The following is a 15377-nucleotide window of genomic DNA, read 5'->3' on the forward strand; positions in this document are numbered from 1 at the left end:
ACTCTGCTTTTGGATGAATCAAAACTCCGTGAATCTGTAATATGGGCATTACTTTTACTTTCTTCTTTTTGATAAAGTACTAATGCATTTGGAAGTTTCAAGATCCCAACATTCAAGTTCTAGTCAAATAATGACTTAGAAGCTTCCCACATTATACAGTTTCAATTCAAACCCCCAATCCCCTGTTTGTAGTTCTGAAGCTTTTAAGCTCTCTTAGAAGTTTCTCCCTTCAAATGTCTGACCGAACTGCCAATTTGCTGGAGCTACATTGTAAGATGTGAGTGTCCTCCCACCGCTGATTGTAACCTCGAAAGATAGAGGCTGCCCTTCAAGCTTCATGTTGCACTGCCAATTTTGGCCCCAGTTCCTTACCATTGGAATCCACCCTGTCTTTGTTCCTTTCACTTTCACTGCAACCACCTCACCATCCAACCCAACATTGGTGATCAGGACTTGATAGAAGTAGGAACTCCCACCGATTGTGAATCTCAATCCTCCATTCCTCATGCACTTCACCCTACATGCAACATTGATTACTTCACAGTTTAGTTGGCAAAGGAATGACTTTGTGGGCTCCAAGTAAGAGTTTTTGTAACTAGGAAATGTAATGGAAGATCAATCTCTTTCCCTGTGAACTGCTTAGCTGCTTACTTGTTGCAGGGTAAGGAATGAGTTCAACTTGTTTCAGGTGAGCTACAAAGCCTAAAAAGCTGGATTCTAGCTTAGAACTGAGAGGACCATGCTGACAAGAAATTAGTTCAGCCCTGGGCTCTGGTGATTTCAGCTTGGTCCTTATCAGACACATTGTTCATGTAGGGTTTTCATTTCTGATGCACAACAAGAGAGGGAGAAGCTTTACCTTCTATACTGCACTGGGACAATATCAGCTTTTGTAATTGCTATTGCAGCAAAACCTGCTTCAGACATCTCAAAGTGCTCTTGCGGAAAATTGCACCAGCCGCCATAGTCTGATGGAAGTCCATAATTTGGAGGACAAAAATCTGTGGCAGTAACAATAACAGAAGGGCTACCTTGCAAGCACCAACGGATGTGGTCGACACATCTCAGCTCAAAGCAACTCCCACAGGTACGCCCTTTGTTGAATAAAATGCTACTTACTCCAGCACTGTACATCCCATAGCTTTTCTTCTGAAGGTCCCCATAACCACAAGCACCTTCTGCAACAACTCAGTGCACAAAACAAAACAATGCTGGTGAAAGAAAGAACCTCTCATAAAACCTAGTTAGAGAACTTGAACAGGGGAGAGAAAGGGGGAAAAAGAAGGGGAAAAAAAAACCCAGAAATGCGACTAGAAACCTCTAATACCTTCGATGATTGACCCATTTGTTTCTTTGGTGTATGTTGCAGTAGCGGACTTCCATTCCTCTTGGGTAGCAGTTAATGAGCAAATATTTGACAAAAGAAAGTAGTAGAGAAGGGTGGTCTGCAACATACCCATTGTTGGAGGGGAAGGATCTTAGCAGCAATAGATTTAAGAAAGGAATATGATTATGAACTTATTTTCTCCATGGAAATGTGGTGGAGCAGGGAGGAAGAAAAACTGAAAAAAGAGCGTCGCTTTGTCAAAACTTAAATCTTTCTTTCCCTTTTCCCCTTTCAGACTTGGAGTTGAGCTGGAAGTTGGACTCAGTAAACTCTCTTCTGTTACAGCATTGTATGAACCTGGGGAGTGAGGTAAGGTTATACAGTGTCAGGTTTTACTCCATTATTTTAGGGGTGGGGGAGAATTTCTCCTATATTATTTGTTTTCTGGTAAAAATTTCCCCAACAATAGAAGTTATAGCCAGTGAACAAAAGACAATGGGACAAACGAAGACAGAGTCAAGGAAGATTGACACCTGCATTTGGCTCGATGTGTTATTTTTGGGGATACGAATTAGTGTGTTAGGGTTTAAGCTGGCGAAGACGATTTGCGGTTTGTTTCTTTATGAACTGTATATTCTTATCCAAATGCTGCTTAGCTTTGGGCTCGTCTTTTTAGAAGAAGCAGAGAAAAGACTTTTTGTGAAGAAGGTCAAGAAAAGTGGAGAAGAAAGGTCTCGCAATGGGTGGGAAAAAGAAAGATTAAGCATTGAAGACTTTGGACGGAATTCAAAGCCTTTTTCAGACCCTGGGTACTGTTTTGAAATTGCTTCAGTAATGTGCATAACAGGTTTCGGTCCATTGGATCCGAAATCTTAGTCAAAATTGAAATCTCGACCGTTGAATTTTAATGATTGAGATCGAGATTTCAACTGAGATGTCGCTCCAACGGACCAAAGTGTTTCGCTTGATGGTAAATGCACAGGACTGAAGCAAAGGTCTGTACTATTCATGTAAATCTACCTTTCCGTGGTTAGAAAATTGAAATCAGGTCAATTGAAATTGATTTGGAATGAAATCAGTCTCGATCCTGAATTTGGTTTATTCAGTGACAAATTCTGAATCATTTTTTTTCAGAATTGAATTGAATTGTGGATCATAGGGTTTAGAGTCTATAGGCCGTAGGAGGGGATTGAAAACTGAAGTGCTCTGATTCTATAAATTATTTGCAATTTTATTTTGGTATGACAAAATGACACTTCCTAGTTCCTACTTGGCAAAATTGGATTAAAAAAAATTGTTGGGGTTTGATGTTTATCCAGGTTTTGATTCGTTTATCGATCAGATCGTAACATGGTGGATTCGATCAAACCACAACCCTAAGCCTTATTAAATCGAATTCAGATTAGAATTAATCCATGAACAACCCATCATGATTGGAACAACTTCCAAATACAATTCTAACCTAAACACTATTTTAGTGATGTGAAGTTTTATCCTCATTAAGGAAAAATGAAGAATAGCAAAAACACGCTTCCAATTACAACTGGTTTTAGGTGCTGCTTCTGGCACGTCATGAGTTCAAGAATCAAGACTGTCCCCCCATATTTGGGCCTATGCCTTCCCCCCCTTCTGTGTGACCTGTGGGCCTTTACTCTTCTAGCACCCTATTACTGCTTCATAGTTGGCCCATGGACCTTTTATTAGAGTGTATCATTCACTGTTCAAATATGAATCATATAATTTACTTTTACATCACATATTCTTTAGATCAAACTTGAAAAAATTTGCTTCTTTTTAATTGAAATGATTTATATTAGTCATCACCTACCTTAATTATTGAACAGACAAATAAGATGATGTAATTATTTTGACAACTGTTATCAGTCACTGTAGTAATACAATTATTGTAGTATGTATTTGTTTAAGTACTATTTAAGCAAATGAATGAAGAGTAACAAAGGATAAGTATATTCATGTTTATGAGAAGTGTAAGAGTCAAAAGGTATATAAGAAAATTAGTATATATTTAAATAATTGTTGTTGGTAATTGTAGATGCAATTATTGTAATAAGTATTTATCTAGATACATTCTAAGGAAATGAATAAAGAGTAAAACTAAAGGCTAAAGAGGTATATTGAAGTTTACTACCGAGAAGTATAAGAGTCAAAATGTATATTTCTGAAAAATTAATTACAAATTTACAATTTCTTAGTGTTGAAGTAACTTGGGCATTCTTTCTTCTTCATCCTCTCTTTTCTCTCTCTTGTCTCTGGTAGAATTTCTCCTATAATATTGCATCACTTAGGGTATTTTAGGCAGTAAAAATGTAGCGATGTTCTTTGAGTTCTTTTTCTGTCAAGAGCTTAATTGTTCTTTGAGTTCATGCTTTTATAAATTATAATAGTAGTATGAAGTATGATATGATTTTAGGAGAGGATTTTTAAATCAAACAGCAGAGCGAAGTGCATCAATGAGATGCAATAAAATGCTACTGTTTCCTATTGGGAAAAAAAGAGTAAAAAGCCACTGTCACTGACTCACTGGAACGCAGTGATGTTATTTTATGTGAAGAAAATAGATATAAGGTGCCAATTTACTTTGCCTTGCTCTAGTGGCTTAGAGAAAATTTTCCCATTAATTTTTTTTTCTTCTAATCATATAGAGCTTCAATAAAATAAAGTCTGATGTAACATGCGATGACAACATGCATGGCTCTTGTCTGAGTGATGTATGGGGAATGTGAAGGGAGAAATATTTCTACCAAAAAAAAAAGAAAAGTAAAGTGGTAAGAAATAGTATGAGCATTTATAGCTGATTTCTTGAAGTACTACTTTTCCTCATTTCTTCCATTAACCAGGTATATATGGCCTTTTTCATTTGCTCTAAATAACAAATAAGGTGGTTATCATGTGAAAGGGAGAAAAAACACCATCTCAAGTATAAACTTCTGAACAAAAAGGAAAAAATATATAGAAGACTGATACATTAGAAGATATTAAAATTGTTCAGTCTCAAGCTTCCATAGCTGACAGTAGCATAAGCATTCAGGAGCTCATTCTGTGCAGACCAAAAATCAGCCTTTAGTCCAGCTCTCCTTAATGCCTTGAGTATCTTATTCCGGTGAGTGTACCCTGTGACAACCACCTTCTGACTGCTAACATCCACCTCCACTTTCTCTATTCCTGTGTTATCAAATATTACAAACAAATTCATTTTCTCAAAGAATCACCTTTGACAGAGTTGTGCATTAATGTTCAGTTCATTACTTTAGTTGGAGTTTATCAACTCGTAACTAAAGCAGATTCTATACACTTTCTTTTAAATGGGTCTCTCTCATTGAACCTAATTCAGGAGATAACCAAATGAAGTAAAGAATCTTACCTTTCACTTTTGATAAACACTTCCTTAGTCTCTTCTCATGTATTCCAACCATCTCCACCTTCAATTCCACTGTCTGCAAAGCAGATTTTCATTATCATGATGATTGTTGGGTAAGAGAAATCACAATATGGAACTGACATATTTTCTATTTCCAACCATTATATATCCTGTTCTTGTGTTGGAACAGAGTTAATCCCCTATAACCCATTTGCAAAACTCAAATATAAAGAAGATGCAAATCTACCCAAAGCTCTTAATTCCCATGTCCTGTAAACAAAAATCAGATGAAAGAGAAGATCCTTGTGACTTGTGAGTAACAATTTAAAAGCTTACCTCCATGAAGTCCCTTAGCAATAGATTGGAAAATGATGAAGCTAGCAGATGATGAAGTGTAGATTCTTTAAGACAAGACAAGCAATAAAGAAATGAACAGACAATGATTAGAGCAATTTGGGATGCAGAGGGATTGAAAACAAAGAATGATCACTGAGTATATATAGTAGAGGGGGACAAGCAAATAGATGGAATATAAAAACACAAAAGTGTCTGATCATCAGATGCTAGGTTTTAGTATTCCTCCTCTTTGCTTTGCTTTTATAAAGGGGAACAAACAAAAACATGAAAGCAAGAGGACAAGGAAACAGTTAAAACGAGGGAGTTATGAGCTCAAGCTTCAAGGTTCCTCTTCTGAGGAAAGCAGTGTGTTTATCAATTATTAGAAATGATGGGCTTTGACGGGTCCAAGTTAGCTTTTACAGGATCTTGGCTTGCTCATATGGAATAAGATTGAAATCGTACTTAGTAACCGATGCAAAAACCAATCTGTAAAGGTAAAGATGCAACAATAACATTGATCTGAAAATTGCTGATCAGTCAAGTAGGATCAAAGCCCACCAGTTGTCATGTTATCTGTGATCTTTCCAAATCCATGCCAGAGGAATAAAAAGAAAAGAATGAAAAAGAAAAAAGAGAAGCAAACAAATCTATTCAAGAACTACCAAACTTAAACTGCAGAGCAAGTTTGGTATTTCTTTGGATAACGGCCGCTTTCAAACAGCAAATCCAGAGTGGCCCTGACGTGGTAAAGTAAAGGTTTTAGGGAGAATGACTTCCCATTCTAGAGAATTTAATAAGTCATTGTTCTATACTTGTGTGATGGAATCACAGGGTTGCCTTCTCTTCTGTCCATCCGATCATACATTTTGAAACCAGATTGATTCCGTTTCAACCATTTTCTAATAGATTGGTTCGATCTCAGTCTTTTCATCCAATTGTAGAACAGAGAGGATCCAAATTGGGAATCACAAGAAGTCGTTAGCCCAGAAGTGAATCCTATGTGTTGGTGGGACCTGTAGTTTCTTGGTTTACTGTACTTGCTAGAATCTAAGCCCAATCAGCCATGGCCCAAACTCCCAGGCCAGTGTAAGCTTTAAAAGAACAATCTTATGGCCAAACTGCCTCTGCAAATGCACCCAAAGAATAAGGATCTCAAGTACTCAAATTTCTATAATTCCTTCTCTCAAAAGTCGGATCAGGATGACTTTAGTCATTGAAGAAGTAAGAAGTTGAATATTTTTTGCACTTTTTGAGACCGATTCTTCGTCTGGTCCTACCATCTATATCCAATACCCTAAACTTGCTGGCCATCTTACTTAAAAAAAAAAAAAAAATTTGTTGGCCAACCACAAAACGAGATGCTATATGGCTTTCAGTAAGCAGTAGTGGTGCCCTTACACCCTCTGCTAGACAATGTTCGAACTTTTGAGTTCGACCTATGCAGCTATTAGCCTTGTAAATTACTAGCACAAGCACTGGCCCTTTAGCATAGCCCCACCTGTGGCCAAGTATAATCTACAGAAGCCGGTAGTGACCCCATGTTCAAACCAAAGAGCACACAATTACCCAATATTAAAATTAAATAATATATATGTGAATACTTCAAATACTTGCCACTCAAATTTTCCATCTGCTCTTGAAAATTCGGATATGATTAATTACTTCATCAATTTTTATCTTTTCATCCATACACAATGTGGGTAAGTTTTTCCTCCACCCACATTGGGTTCATCCTCCATCAAAGGGTGTCAACTACACCCAAAAATGCAAGGTCATGCATATTATTGTTCCTTCAACCATTGGATGGAGAATTGTATAATTATAATTTTACCCTTCCCTTATATAGCAGTGTACATATGTATATGATACATAAAGCAGATAAGTTGTGAAGAATTTGCGACCAAAAATAGAATTTCAGGGGAGGGAATGAGAATCCGGGGACAAGGAAAATCCATTTTACCACAAGCACTAATTTCTTCTTGAAAACTTGAAAATCGAGAGAAAATCTTTGGCTCTCCATGAGCAATGAAGACTTCGCAAAATTACTCATTGCTTTCTTTACAAATAGTTGTGCAAATGTTCAGTAGTTATGAATGAAAAAGAGACGACAAAGAGAACTGATAAACCAACTTGCCAGCCTTCAATAATTAGACTGAAATTTGGGCTTTCAAAAGCCGAATTGGCACCTGGACCAGCCAGAATCAATCAGAATCATCAGACAAAATCTAGAAAAGATGAACAATGGGGATTATTTAAGTGGTGGGGAATCAGAACTGTCCAGAGCCGATTGAACCGATTCTGCTTTTAATTTTGAAAACCCTGAATACTATTAATGTTGAAAGAGAAACAGATAGCTACTCAGCCTTAAGAAGATCAGATTTCTCTTCAGTTAAAAATTATCAGAATAAGAAATACAACTACTGCCAGCATTCCTTTTTATATTTACATCTAACTAGATTAGATGTCACTTGGGCCTTAATTCCTGATTAAAAAATGAAATGGTAAACGCTATATACATGCTTGGACCAGATCATTGCTCTTAAAAATACATGAAGATCACCAGTTGCAGGGTGTAGTTCCTGGCTGGTTAGAGAATCAAATCAAGACATCAAGAAACTCTGGAGTAAACTTCATTTTTTCGCTTTAGCAAACCTGAGGCATCGGTACTTTTCACCACTTACAGTGATTTCAAGAGCCCCATCCTGATTATCCTGAGATGCAGTTCCCATTAAGACACTTTTCTCTTTCTCAAGGTTTTCTCTCTCAATCTTAAGCCTAGCTTCTTGTCGGGCAATTTCAGCCTGTAATAAGATTTAAAGTAAGGTCCCAAGGTCAAACACTGCTAATATCAAGGCAGAATCCTTTGATTTATCAATTGAGAATAGGTTAACCCATACCAAAAAAATCTACACACAAAATCACAAGCAGATCACCAATTTAACATTAATTTGGACCATATGAGAGGGAAGGGGGGGGAATCCAAACAATGAATAACTGATGTATAAACAATTATCAAGCATCATTGAGATGAATATTAACCCAAAAAAGGCCTTAAATCTGATTTTAAATGAATGCAGGCCAAGAAAGTGAGCACCCTAAAACATCACGCTGCTCCAGTGTTATTGGTGTTCATTAAACATGAAGTAACAAGAACATAAGAAAGAAAATAAGTATGAAAGGATAACGAACGATCGTTGCCATGTAGGTAACATATGCAGAAGTTTGAGATTTTTTGGCAATAATATTTAGCGATGTCCACTGTGCTTGATAAAAATCAAAACATTCAAGTAACAAACTACTCCCTGTAAGGTTTGAGGGCATAGGGCTTTTGGATCCATCAGCTGAACCATATCATTTGATCAAGAACAGAAGAGTTAAGGAAGCTTCCAAAGAGGATAGCTGAACTGTCAGGAATGAGGAAACCCAATACACCAAGCTAAATGGGACAAATAAAGACAGGGAACCCACAGAAATGCAATTGAAACCAAAATCAAATGGAGGGACAGGGTACCAATACCAAAGAGACTTTGAGAAAGTATTTGAATGCGATACCTTCTCATTCAAAGTATCCTACTTCCACGGGGACAATTTTTTAAGTTTGATAAATCAATAGAAATTGCATGTACCAGTAAGAACTGAATGAAGGAATCATATGACGCAAACCCTAATATTCATATACCGGCATCCAAATAAGCAGGCCAAGAAACTATTTAGCTGAATCTAAGTTATCCTCCAATAATTGAGTGGCTTAATCAGTAAGCTGGGTAACACAAATGCGTGAACTCCTAACATACACAGAAAGACAACCATGCTCAACAATTTCTCTCCTTATGCACCGGTAAGGATAAAGCAAACAACAGTCCTTTTTTCTTTTTCAACCTTTCTCAACTTATTCAATTATGCAAGAAAAGAGCAAATCATTAACAGAATTTCAATTTTATAAATCACGGAAGCCATAGATGCAGGAAAGAACCAAACAAGTCTGCACTAATGTTCCAAAAGGGCATGTTAAGATCATGTCTGGAGGAAGAACTGAAGCAAAACTTAAGGACTAAGATGTTTTGGGATCGAATTGATATAAGCAAAGTGAAAATGAAATCAGTACTTAGGAGATGATTCGCTAAGATCAGAAAGGGGATCCCCAATCTGAAAAAATCTGGAGTAAACAGAAACATTTCACGTACCTCCAATAAGGGCGAAATTAGATAGGATAGAGAAACATTAACAAAGATACTCTTTCACTTGAATTGTAGGGGAAAACCATCGAATTGAATGACTAACTAGCAATTTTCTGCTATAGGAAATGAGGAAGGAAGTAGAAGAACTTAGAAAGTTAAAGAATAAAGTGATTATATTATCACCTCTCGACGAGATAGCTCGGCCTTCCAAGCAGCCTCTCTCTCGGCGACCTCTCTCTCCCTCTCGTCGATGTAGCTTTGCATTTCCCTCTCCTTCATGATGCGGTCTTGAATATCGGCATCGAGAGCTTCTTTCAACTCATTCACAAACTTATCAACCACGGTTTTGATTCTCAGGGACATATCTCCCAACCTCAAAAAGTATTCACTTCAGAGACTCCCCAAAGAACACATAATACTACAACTTCCAGCCATTAACCGTTGACCTGCAACTACAACAGATATCGCCTCATACCATAGATTCTGATTAGGGTTTCCGTCTGCAACTGAAGAGTCCAATGAGGGAGAAGCTTTTTGGGTCCCTTGCGCCTTACAAGTTACAAGGAGAGGAAAACAATGTGTGCACGAGAAGAAAAGAAAAGAATCGTTTCTAGCTACCCTCCCCTGTTTTATTTCTCTATAAATTATTTTTTTTTGGTAGATTTTATTCCTCTATAATCAATTAAGGAAAAGGTGGGAAAAAAAATAACAAAGGAAAATTTTTCATTTAAGAATATTCTTTTCTTTTAAAAAATTCATAGAATTTTTGATTGGGTCTAATGCAATTAGTCTCAAGAGTTACTCACCGTCAAACATATATTACTTGTAGATCTCAAGCAAACTAACACAGTTAATTAAGCATATTCTTCTACCAAAAAAAAAAAAATTAAGCATATTCAAAATTCAAACATAAAAAGACCAAAATGCCCTTCAATTTATTTTATACATTGTATTAATATATGATTTTAAAAAAAGATAATTGATCATTAAGTATTAATTATATAAAAATAAAAAAATTATAATAATACAATGTATTAAATAACTTTAGGGGTATTTTGGTCCCTCAACGTTTGAAATTTGAATATACTTAATTGATTGGGACCCACACGTAAATTTCAAAATAAAATAAAACTACAAGTTGTACACTATAAATGACCAAAATACCACTTATCATCAAATCCAAAAGCGGATCACCCTTGCCCCAATGCTAACAAGGGATTGCAAGAACCATATGGCACCCTCTTGGAAGCAAGTTTGCACAGTGTCAATCATATTTCCCAGCAGCTCAAATTTGATTGGAAAAACAAGATTGAACATGATCTTTTGATGTTTCAATATAAAAAATTTCTTATGCGGATTTTTGTTTAGTGGTGTTTTCACTTCCATAATAGGATTAATTCTTGTTTTTTTTTGGTTAATTAACTTCCCTCGTAAGTAGTAGGTTGTGTTCTTCATATGCTTTCGAGCACTTGAAGCCTCAAACCATCCCAAAACAACATTATATGAAAGCATGATCAAGCAGTGATGAGTTTCTTCTGATCCTGTTTACAATATCCGTACAAGTTCTGAGGACACTTGCTATGTTTAATCCACTTGGAGATGAATCTCTCTCTTGAAAGCTTGTCCACTTTGAAAGCTTTAGTGGCCACATACAGCCATGGTGATCTCTTAAAATAAAACACCTTCTACTAGAACGATTTAATATCTGAACCAGTCTATTTGTTACTCATTCCAAAACCAGAACTAGTGTTTTTTTTTTAAAACATAAATAACATAACCATTCAAACAAAGAAATTACAGAGTTAGGAAGTCCTGTATTTGGAGAGCAAAGATTGCCTTCTCCAAAACATACAAAAGTTCAGCTGACTCACTCTTAAGAGCAAAATCAATGGTCCCTGAAAACTGGGGTTAACCAGTTGAATACATCTTATGATTCATATCAATGCAATTGAAAATGGGAGGGTGACCTACATTGATACATCTCCCTCTGTTGCAGTTACCAGTGGGGTTTATCCCTTATTCCTCCTGCATTATAATGAAGTTAAGTCCTGTTTTTAGAGAGCACAGGTCCAAAACATACAAAAGTTCAGCTGACCCACTCTTAAGAGCTAAATCAATGGTCCCTGGAAACTGAGTTTAACCAGTGGAATACATCTTATGACTCACATCAATGCACTTGAAAATGGGAGGGTGACCTACACTGATACATGTCCCACCATTACAGTTACCAAGTGGGGTTTATCCCTTATTCCTCATGCTTTATAATGAAGTTCAAACATGTTCATTCACAAACCATGCTGCTATGTTACAACTCATCTTTGGACACAACATTCTGTGTGTTGTCGGTGTATGATGCATATGCTTTGATGATTGACTCGTATATGTCAATTCCTTTCATATACTCTGCTGCATTAAGGAACTGCATCACCATGCAAAAAGTAATTAGAGAACAATAATTGGCTTGACACAAATTGCATAACGAATACAAGCAAATTCTGGGGAAAAAAAACAATACAACAAACAATTATGCTAAAACTTGACAATTGACAACTAAAGGTGGTGTTTCTGTTCAGTGATCTATATATGAATCCTAAATAATAATAATTAAAATAAAATAAAATAAAAGATAAATAAACTATGACAATGCAAGTTAAAGAAGATATGCAGCCCCAGCTCTTCAGTCTCACTGGACTCAAATATTGCTTGGAAGAAGATCTTCTAGCATCCCTTGGCTTCTTCCATTCTTATTCCGGCTCAGGCCTAATCCCCAACCTATGGACCTGGCTAGCAGGCATTCGGATCCTTCAGTCGGCATGAGTTGAAATGCATTTTCAATTGGCTTCACCCAAAACAGGACACACAAAAAAAAAAAGTAATTTGGCCTAGTAGACTATTGGACCACAGATTTTTATCTAGTCCATTTCTGACATTGTGGATGTGTCACATGTGTCCTTACATCACATCAAAAGGTTGAGGTTAGGTTTACAAAATAAAGAAGAAAAAAAAATTATTTTAATTTAATCACATTGATGTGACTTGTGAATGTGTGTCACACATCCAAGGAAATGGAAGGTCCATTTCTAACTCAGAAATGGACCATCCATTTCTGACCCGTCATTGGATAAAATCCCATAGGACCACAGGGCCCATTGTCACCCTCCTTCACAGCGCATGGATGAAGACTTTAAAGAAATACAAAGTGGACCTCAATATGCACCAATACTCAGAAATGCAACCGAACACATTATAAAGTCAGCAGAAATGGCAAGATTTGCATTTCTGTAGGTCCGCTTTATGGAAACCAAACAAAAGAGGGATGAAACTATACAAAAAGATGAAAAGTGTTCCCGTAGAAAAGGAAAGGCAATTATTTGAATACATTGTGGTCATGGAGCTGAATTGGAGTATTTGCCATAAGAGAGAATATAACTTAATCCTAAAATACAAGAGATGTTACAGCTACAGCACAATTTGGTTCCTGACCTCATATATTTGTGTATAGTGTCTAAAATGCTTATGACGACACAGGCTAGCATATATATATATAAAGGGCATATACAGGCTTAAAGCATGGAAAGCATATCTGACGCTTACCTCATTATGGTCATGGAGCAAAATAGGAGTGTTTGACATAGGAGAAAAGCCAATTGCTGGCAATTGACGTCGCCGGAAGCATCGAGCATCTGTAGCAGCTGGAAAAATTTCTGGTTTACCGAGTTTGCCATCAGCTTTGTTCACGGCCCCTTCTAAGAGTGCCCACCATGGATTAGAGTCATCTCTAGCAGTGACGAGTGGTTTTCCAAACTTATCCAGGGAAGAACACTTTTGCTTAAACTGCCAAAAGCAACATGGTCAGAATTGAAAAACTATGCATCCCAAGATATGGCTCTCACCACTTATTGTCACTATGATATTTGGTGGTTACAATGGAAAATCTACACACACACACACAAAAACAATATATCACAAAAGACAGCAGTAATCAAATAATAAATTCTATTGATAATTGTTATAGTGGTAGTTGTAGTGATTCCCTTTTACTCATCTTGTTTACTTAAAACTGCGGCAAGAGATGCAATGCAAGTATAATGGTAATGGAATCAATAAATATTTGCTTCCTTCCTATATTCCTAAGTTGTCTTTCTGGAACAAAGAAAATCTTCAAATGCTTCCATACCTCAAATGTCATGTTGCGTGAAGAAGGTGCCCATTCCTCTTCAATCCGTTTCTCCAATGATTTCTCATCAGCAGTTGGTGGGAGACGGATATCAAATCCTGCTTCAGCTTCAGATGGCTGTATATTCCTGACAAAACCCTGACAGAAAGAATAAGGTATTCACATCAGATAGGATAGCATTAGCTGAAACTGAAAGATGGGCTCAAGTTGTGAAAAATCTCTTGGTAGTTCTAGAAATATATAAGTTGCAAGCTTCGAGGCAGGGGAGGTTAGTGACTTGACAAAGTAGGTGACCACACTTGTACAAGATGGAGGTGGTGCGAGCTACAAGTTGAGTGTTCAGTCAAGAAAGCAGTATCCAGCATAACTCAAAGCATTCACGCACACCCAAAAAAAGCTAAAAAACCAAAGCCATGATACATCGAATGGGACCTAAAGCGATATTAAAAATGTATCAGAGACTCCCACCAGCTCTTGGTCTGGAATTGATTTCAGGGTTCGACCTATAACAAATGGGTAAACATAAGCTTGACAGTGACACATTGTTGTACTAAACACCTTAAGAGTTAAAAATTAATTATACAAGGTCTGTTTATAGTAGAACCAACGCCAATGTTTGATGAACTATCAGACCAAACGCGCAAATAAGCAACTCAAGAACTTACAGTCGGAGATGGCGTACCAGCCTTCAAGAAAACCATATTCACTGAAATGACCTCGCCTTCTTCCTTCAAACCCGCCTTTACCATGTCAAATTGAGCATCAAGGAACCTCCTCACCCTTTCGATGCTCTTCTGTAGGTTCTCCATTGCACTGTTGTCGTAAAGCTTTGACCCATGAGCAGGAGCACCAGTAGCCTTAATCACAAGCCACCATGGGCACCTCTCCGCATAGAAAATACGGTAGCTGTCACTCGTCGATGCCAGCCCTGTCGATGGTCCGAATCGATACTTTAGAAAATGCACTGTAATTCAGAAAACCAGACGATTTCAAAATAAAAAAAATAAAAAAAAGTTAACCTTCGTCGAGTTCAATCGCAACATTCATTTTCTCGAATTCTTCCGACTCTGCGAACTTCTCAGCTCCGTCATGACCACCGATTTCTTCATCTGGAACGAACGAAACGTAGACTGTCCTAATCGGCTGGAATCCAGAGTTTTTCAACCGGCGAATGGCCTCAAGGTACTGCATCCCAACACACTTCATGTCCTGAGAACCCCTGGCATAGATGTTTCCACCCTGATCGATGTGGGCACCAAAAGCATGGTATTTCCACTTATGTTGCTCGACGGGTACCACATCGGTGTGCGAATTCAGGAGAATGGAATGGAGATTAGGGTTTGAACCAGGCCATTTGAGGAGAACAACAGGTTTACCCTTGACGAACTCTAGTGTTTGTGATTCAAGGCCGATGCTTTTGGCCTGAGATAGGATGAAATCTGCAGCTCCGAAGTAGTCCGGGTTGGGCTGAGCTGTGTTGATTTGAAGGTACTGTTGGAATCTGGATATTATCGCCGACGATTCCTCCGGCGATGAGACGACGACCGAGGAAAATGTCGATGTGAAGACGAACAAGAAGAGATTTACAATACAGAGGACCAAGAAGAGAGAGCGAGCTCCCAAGATTCCCTCCATTATTACACTCGAGAGCTTCAGCGATGCTCGCGTTGGACAGTGAGGAATTGGCACTAAACTAAATGCTGTTCTCTGGAGTCACGACTGAGCTCCAAACTCCCTTCTTCCCGTTGGTCTTTTGGTATAAACTCCTGAATCTGGATCCTTACCCCGTCGGGGTAGCACAGAGTGCTCCCCGACGGGTTCCTGACCACACAAAACGTGGGTCCCACGAGTAAAATTTAAATTTTTTTTTTGTGTTTTTCCAAAAGTGTTTTCACTGTGGACCCCACTGCTTTGTGTGGTCAGAAACCGTCGGGGGAGCACAAAGTGCTCTCTAAACTCCTGGCCGTCACGAATTTC

At 37.8% G+C, this 15377-nt stretch overlaps 4 protein-coding genes across 4 annotated transcripts; all 4 read right to left on the reverse strand.

Moving 5' to 3' along the window:
- Nucleotides 1-213: 213 nt before the first annotated feature.
- On the reverse strand, nucleotides 214-1460 carry LOC149017301 (expansin-A20-like). The gene is made up of 3 exons (XM_089151632.1): nucleotides 1328-1460; nucleotides 860-1178; nucleotides 214-517 (listed from the first exon to the last, which is right to left on the reverse strand). The coding sequence occupies exons 1-3, from the start codon at nucleotides 1458-1460 to the stop codon at nucleotides 214-216; spliced, it is 756 nt and encodes a 251-aa protein (XP_089007758.1).
- Nucleotides 1461-4154: 2694 nt separating this feature from the next.
- Nucleotides 4155-5610, reverse strand: LOC149017302 (heavy metal-associated isoprenylated plant protein 28-like). Its single transcript, XM_089151633.1, has 3 exons — nucleotides 5043-5610; nucleotides 4710-4782; nucleotides 4155-4510 (listed from the first exon to the last, which is right to left on the reverse strand). The coding sequence occupies exons 1-3, from the start codon at nucleotides 5046-5048 to the stop codon at nucleotides 4314-4316; spliced, it is 276 nt and encodes a 91-aa protein (XP_089007759.1). The 5' UTR covers nucleotides 5049-5610; the 3' UTR covers nucleotides 4155-4313.
- A 1339-nt stretch (nucleotides 5611-6949) lies between these two features.
- Nucleotides 6950-9814, reverse strand: LOC149017303 (uncharacterized). Its single transcript, XM_089154159.1, has 2 exons — nucleotides 9407-9814; nucleotides 6950-7846 (listed from the first exon to the last, which is right to left on the reverse strand). Exons 1-2 carry the CDS (start codon nucleotides 9584-9586, stop codon nucleotides 7676-7678), a joined length of 351 nt encoding a protein of 116 aa, XP_089010285.1. The 5' UTR covers nucleotides 9587-9814; the 3' UTR covers nucleotides 6950-7675.
- Nucleotides 9815-10989: 1175 nt separating this feature from the next.
- On the reverse strand, nucleotides 10990-15159 carry LOC149017304 (uncharacterized). Its single transcript, XM_089151634.1, has 5 exons — nucleotides 14420-15159; nucleotides 14066-14328; nucleotides 13401-13538; nucleotides 12818-13057; nucleotides 10990-11642 (listed from the first exon to the last, which is right to left on the reverse strand). The coding sequence occupies exons 1-5, from the start codon at nucleotides 15033-15035 to the stop codon at nucleotides 11529-11531; spliced, it is 1371 nt and encodes a 456-aa protein (XP_089007760.1). The 5' UTR covers nucleotides 15036-15159; the 3' UTR covers nucleotides 10990-11528.
- Nucleotides 15160-15377: the final 218 nt, after the last annotated feature.

The sequence above is a fragment of the Hakea prostrata genome, chromosome 4, assembly GCF_041222555.1.
Source record: "Hakea prostrata isolate BN-2017 chromosome 4, UWA_Hpros_2, whole genome shotgun sequence".
Lineage (NCBI taxonomy): Eukaryota > Viridiplantae > Streptophyta > Magnoliopsida > Proteales > Proteaceae > Hakea > Hakea prostrata.

What these genes read in the sequence shown, in the direction of transcription:
- LOC149017301 (XM_089151632.1), bottom strand. Translation starts at nt 1,460, where the DNA reads ATGGGTATGTTGCAGACCACCCTTCTCTACTACTTTCTTTTGTCAAAT. An exon ending in AAATGGGTCAATCATCGAAG is followed by an intron (nt 1,179 to 1,327) that starts GTATTAGAGGTT and finishes GAGTTGTTGCAG; the next exon opens with AAGGTGCTTGTGGTTATGGG. An exon ending in GTCCCAGTGCAGTATAGAAG is followed by an intron (nt 518 to 859) that starts GTAAAGCTTCTC and finishes TGTTGCATGTAG; the next exon opens with GGTGAAGTGCATGAGGAATG.
- LOC149017303 (XM_089154159.1), bottom strand. Translation starts at nt 9,586, where the DNA reads ATGTCCCTGAGAATCAAAACCGTGGTTGATAAGTTTGTGAATGAGTTG. An exon ending in CCGAGCTATCTCGTCGAGAG is followed by an intron (nt 7,847 to 9,406) that starts GTGATAATATAA and finishes ATCTTATTACAG; the next exon opens with GCTGAAATTGCCCGACAAGA.
- LOC149017304 (XM_089151634.1), bottom strand. Translation starts at nt 15,035, where the DNA reads ATGGAGGGAATCTTGGGAGCTCGCTCTCTCTTCTTGGTCCTCTGTATT. An exon ending in TGCGATTGAACTCGACGAAG is followed by an intron (nt 14,329 to 14,419) that starts GTTAACTTTTTT and finishes GACCATCGACAG; the next exon opens with GGCTGGCATCGACGAGTGAC. An exon ending in CACGCAACATGACATTTGAG is followed by an intron (nt 13,058 to 13,400) that starts GTATGGAAGCAT and finishes TGCTTTTGGCAG; the next exon opens with TTTAAGCAAAAGTGTTCTTC.
- LOC149017302 (XM_089151633.1), bottom strand. An exon ending in GTGTTTATCAAAAGTGAAAG is followed by an intron (nt 4,511 to 4,709) that starts GTAAGATTCTTT and finishes TTGATAACACAG; the next exon opens with GAATAGAGAAAGTGGAGGTG.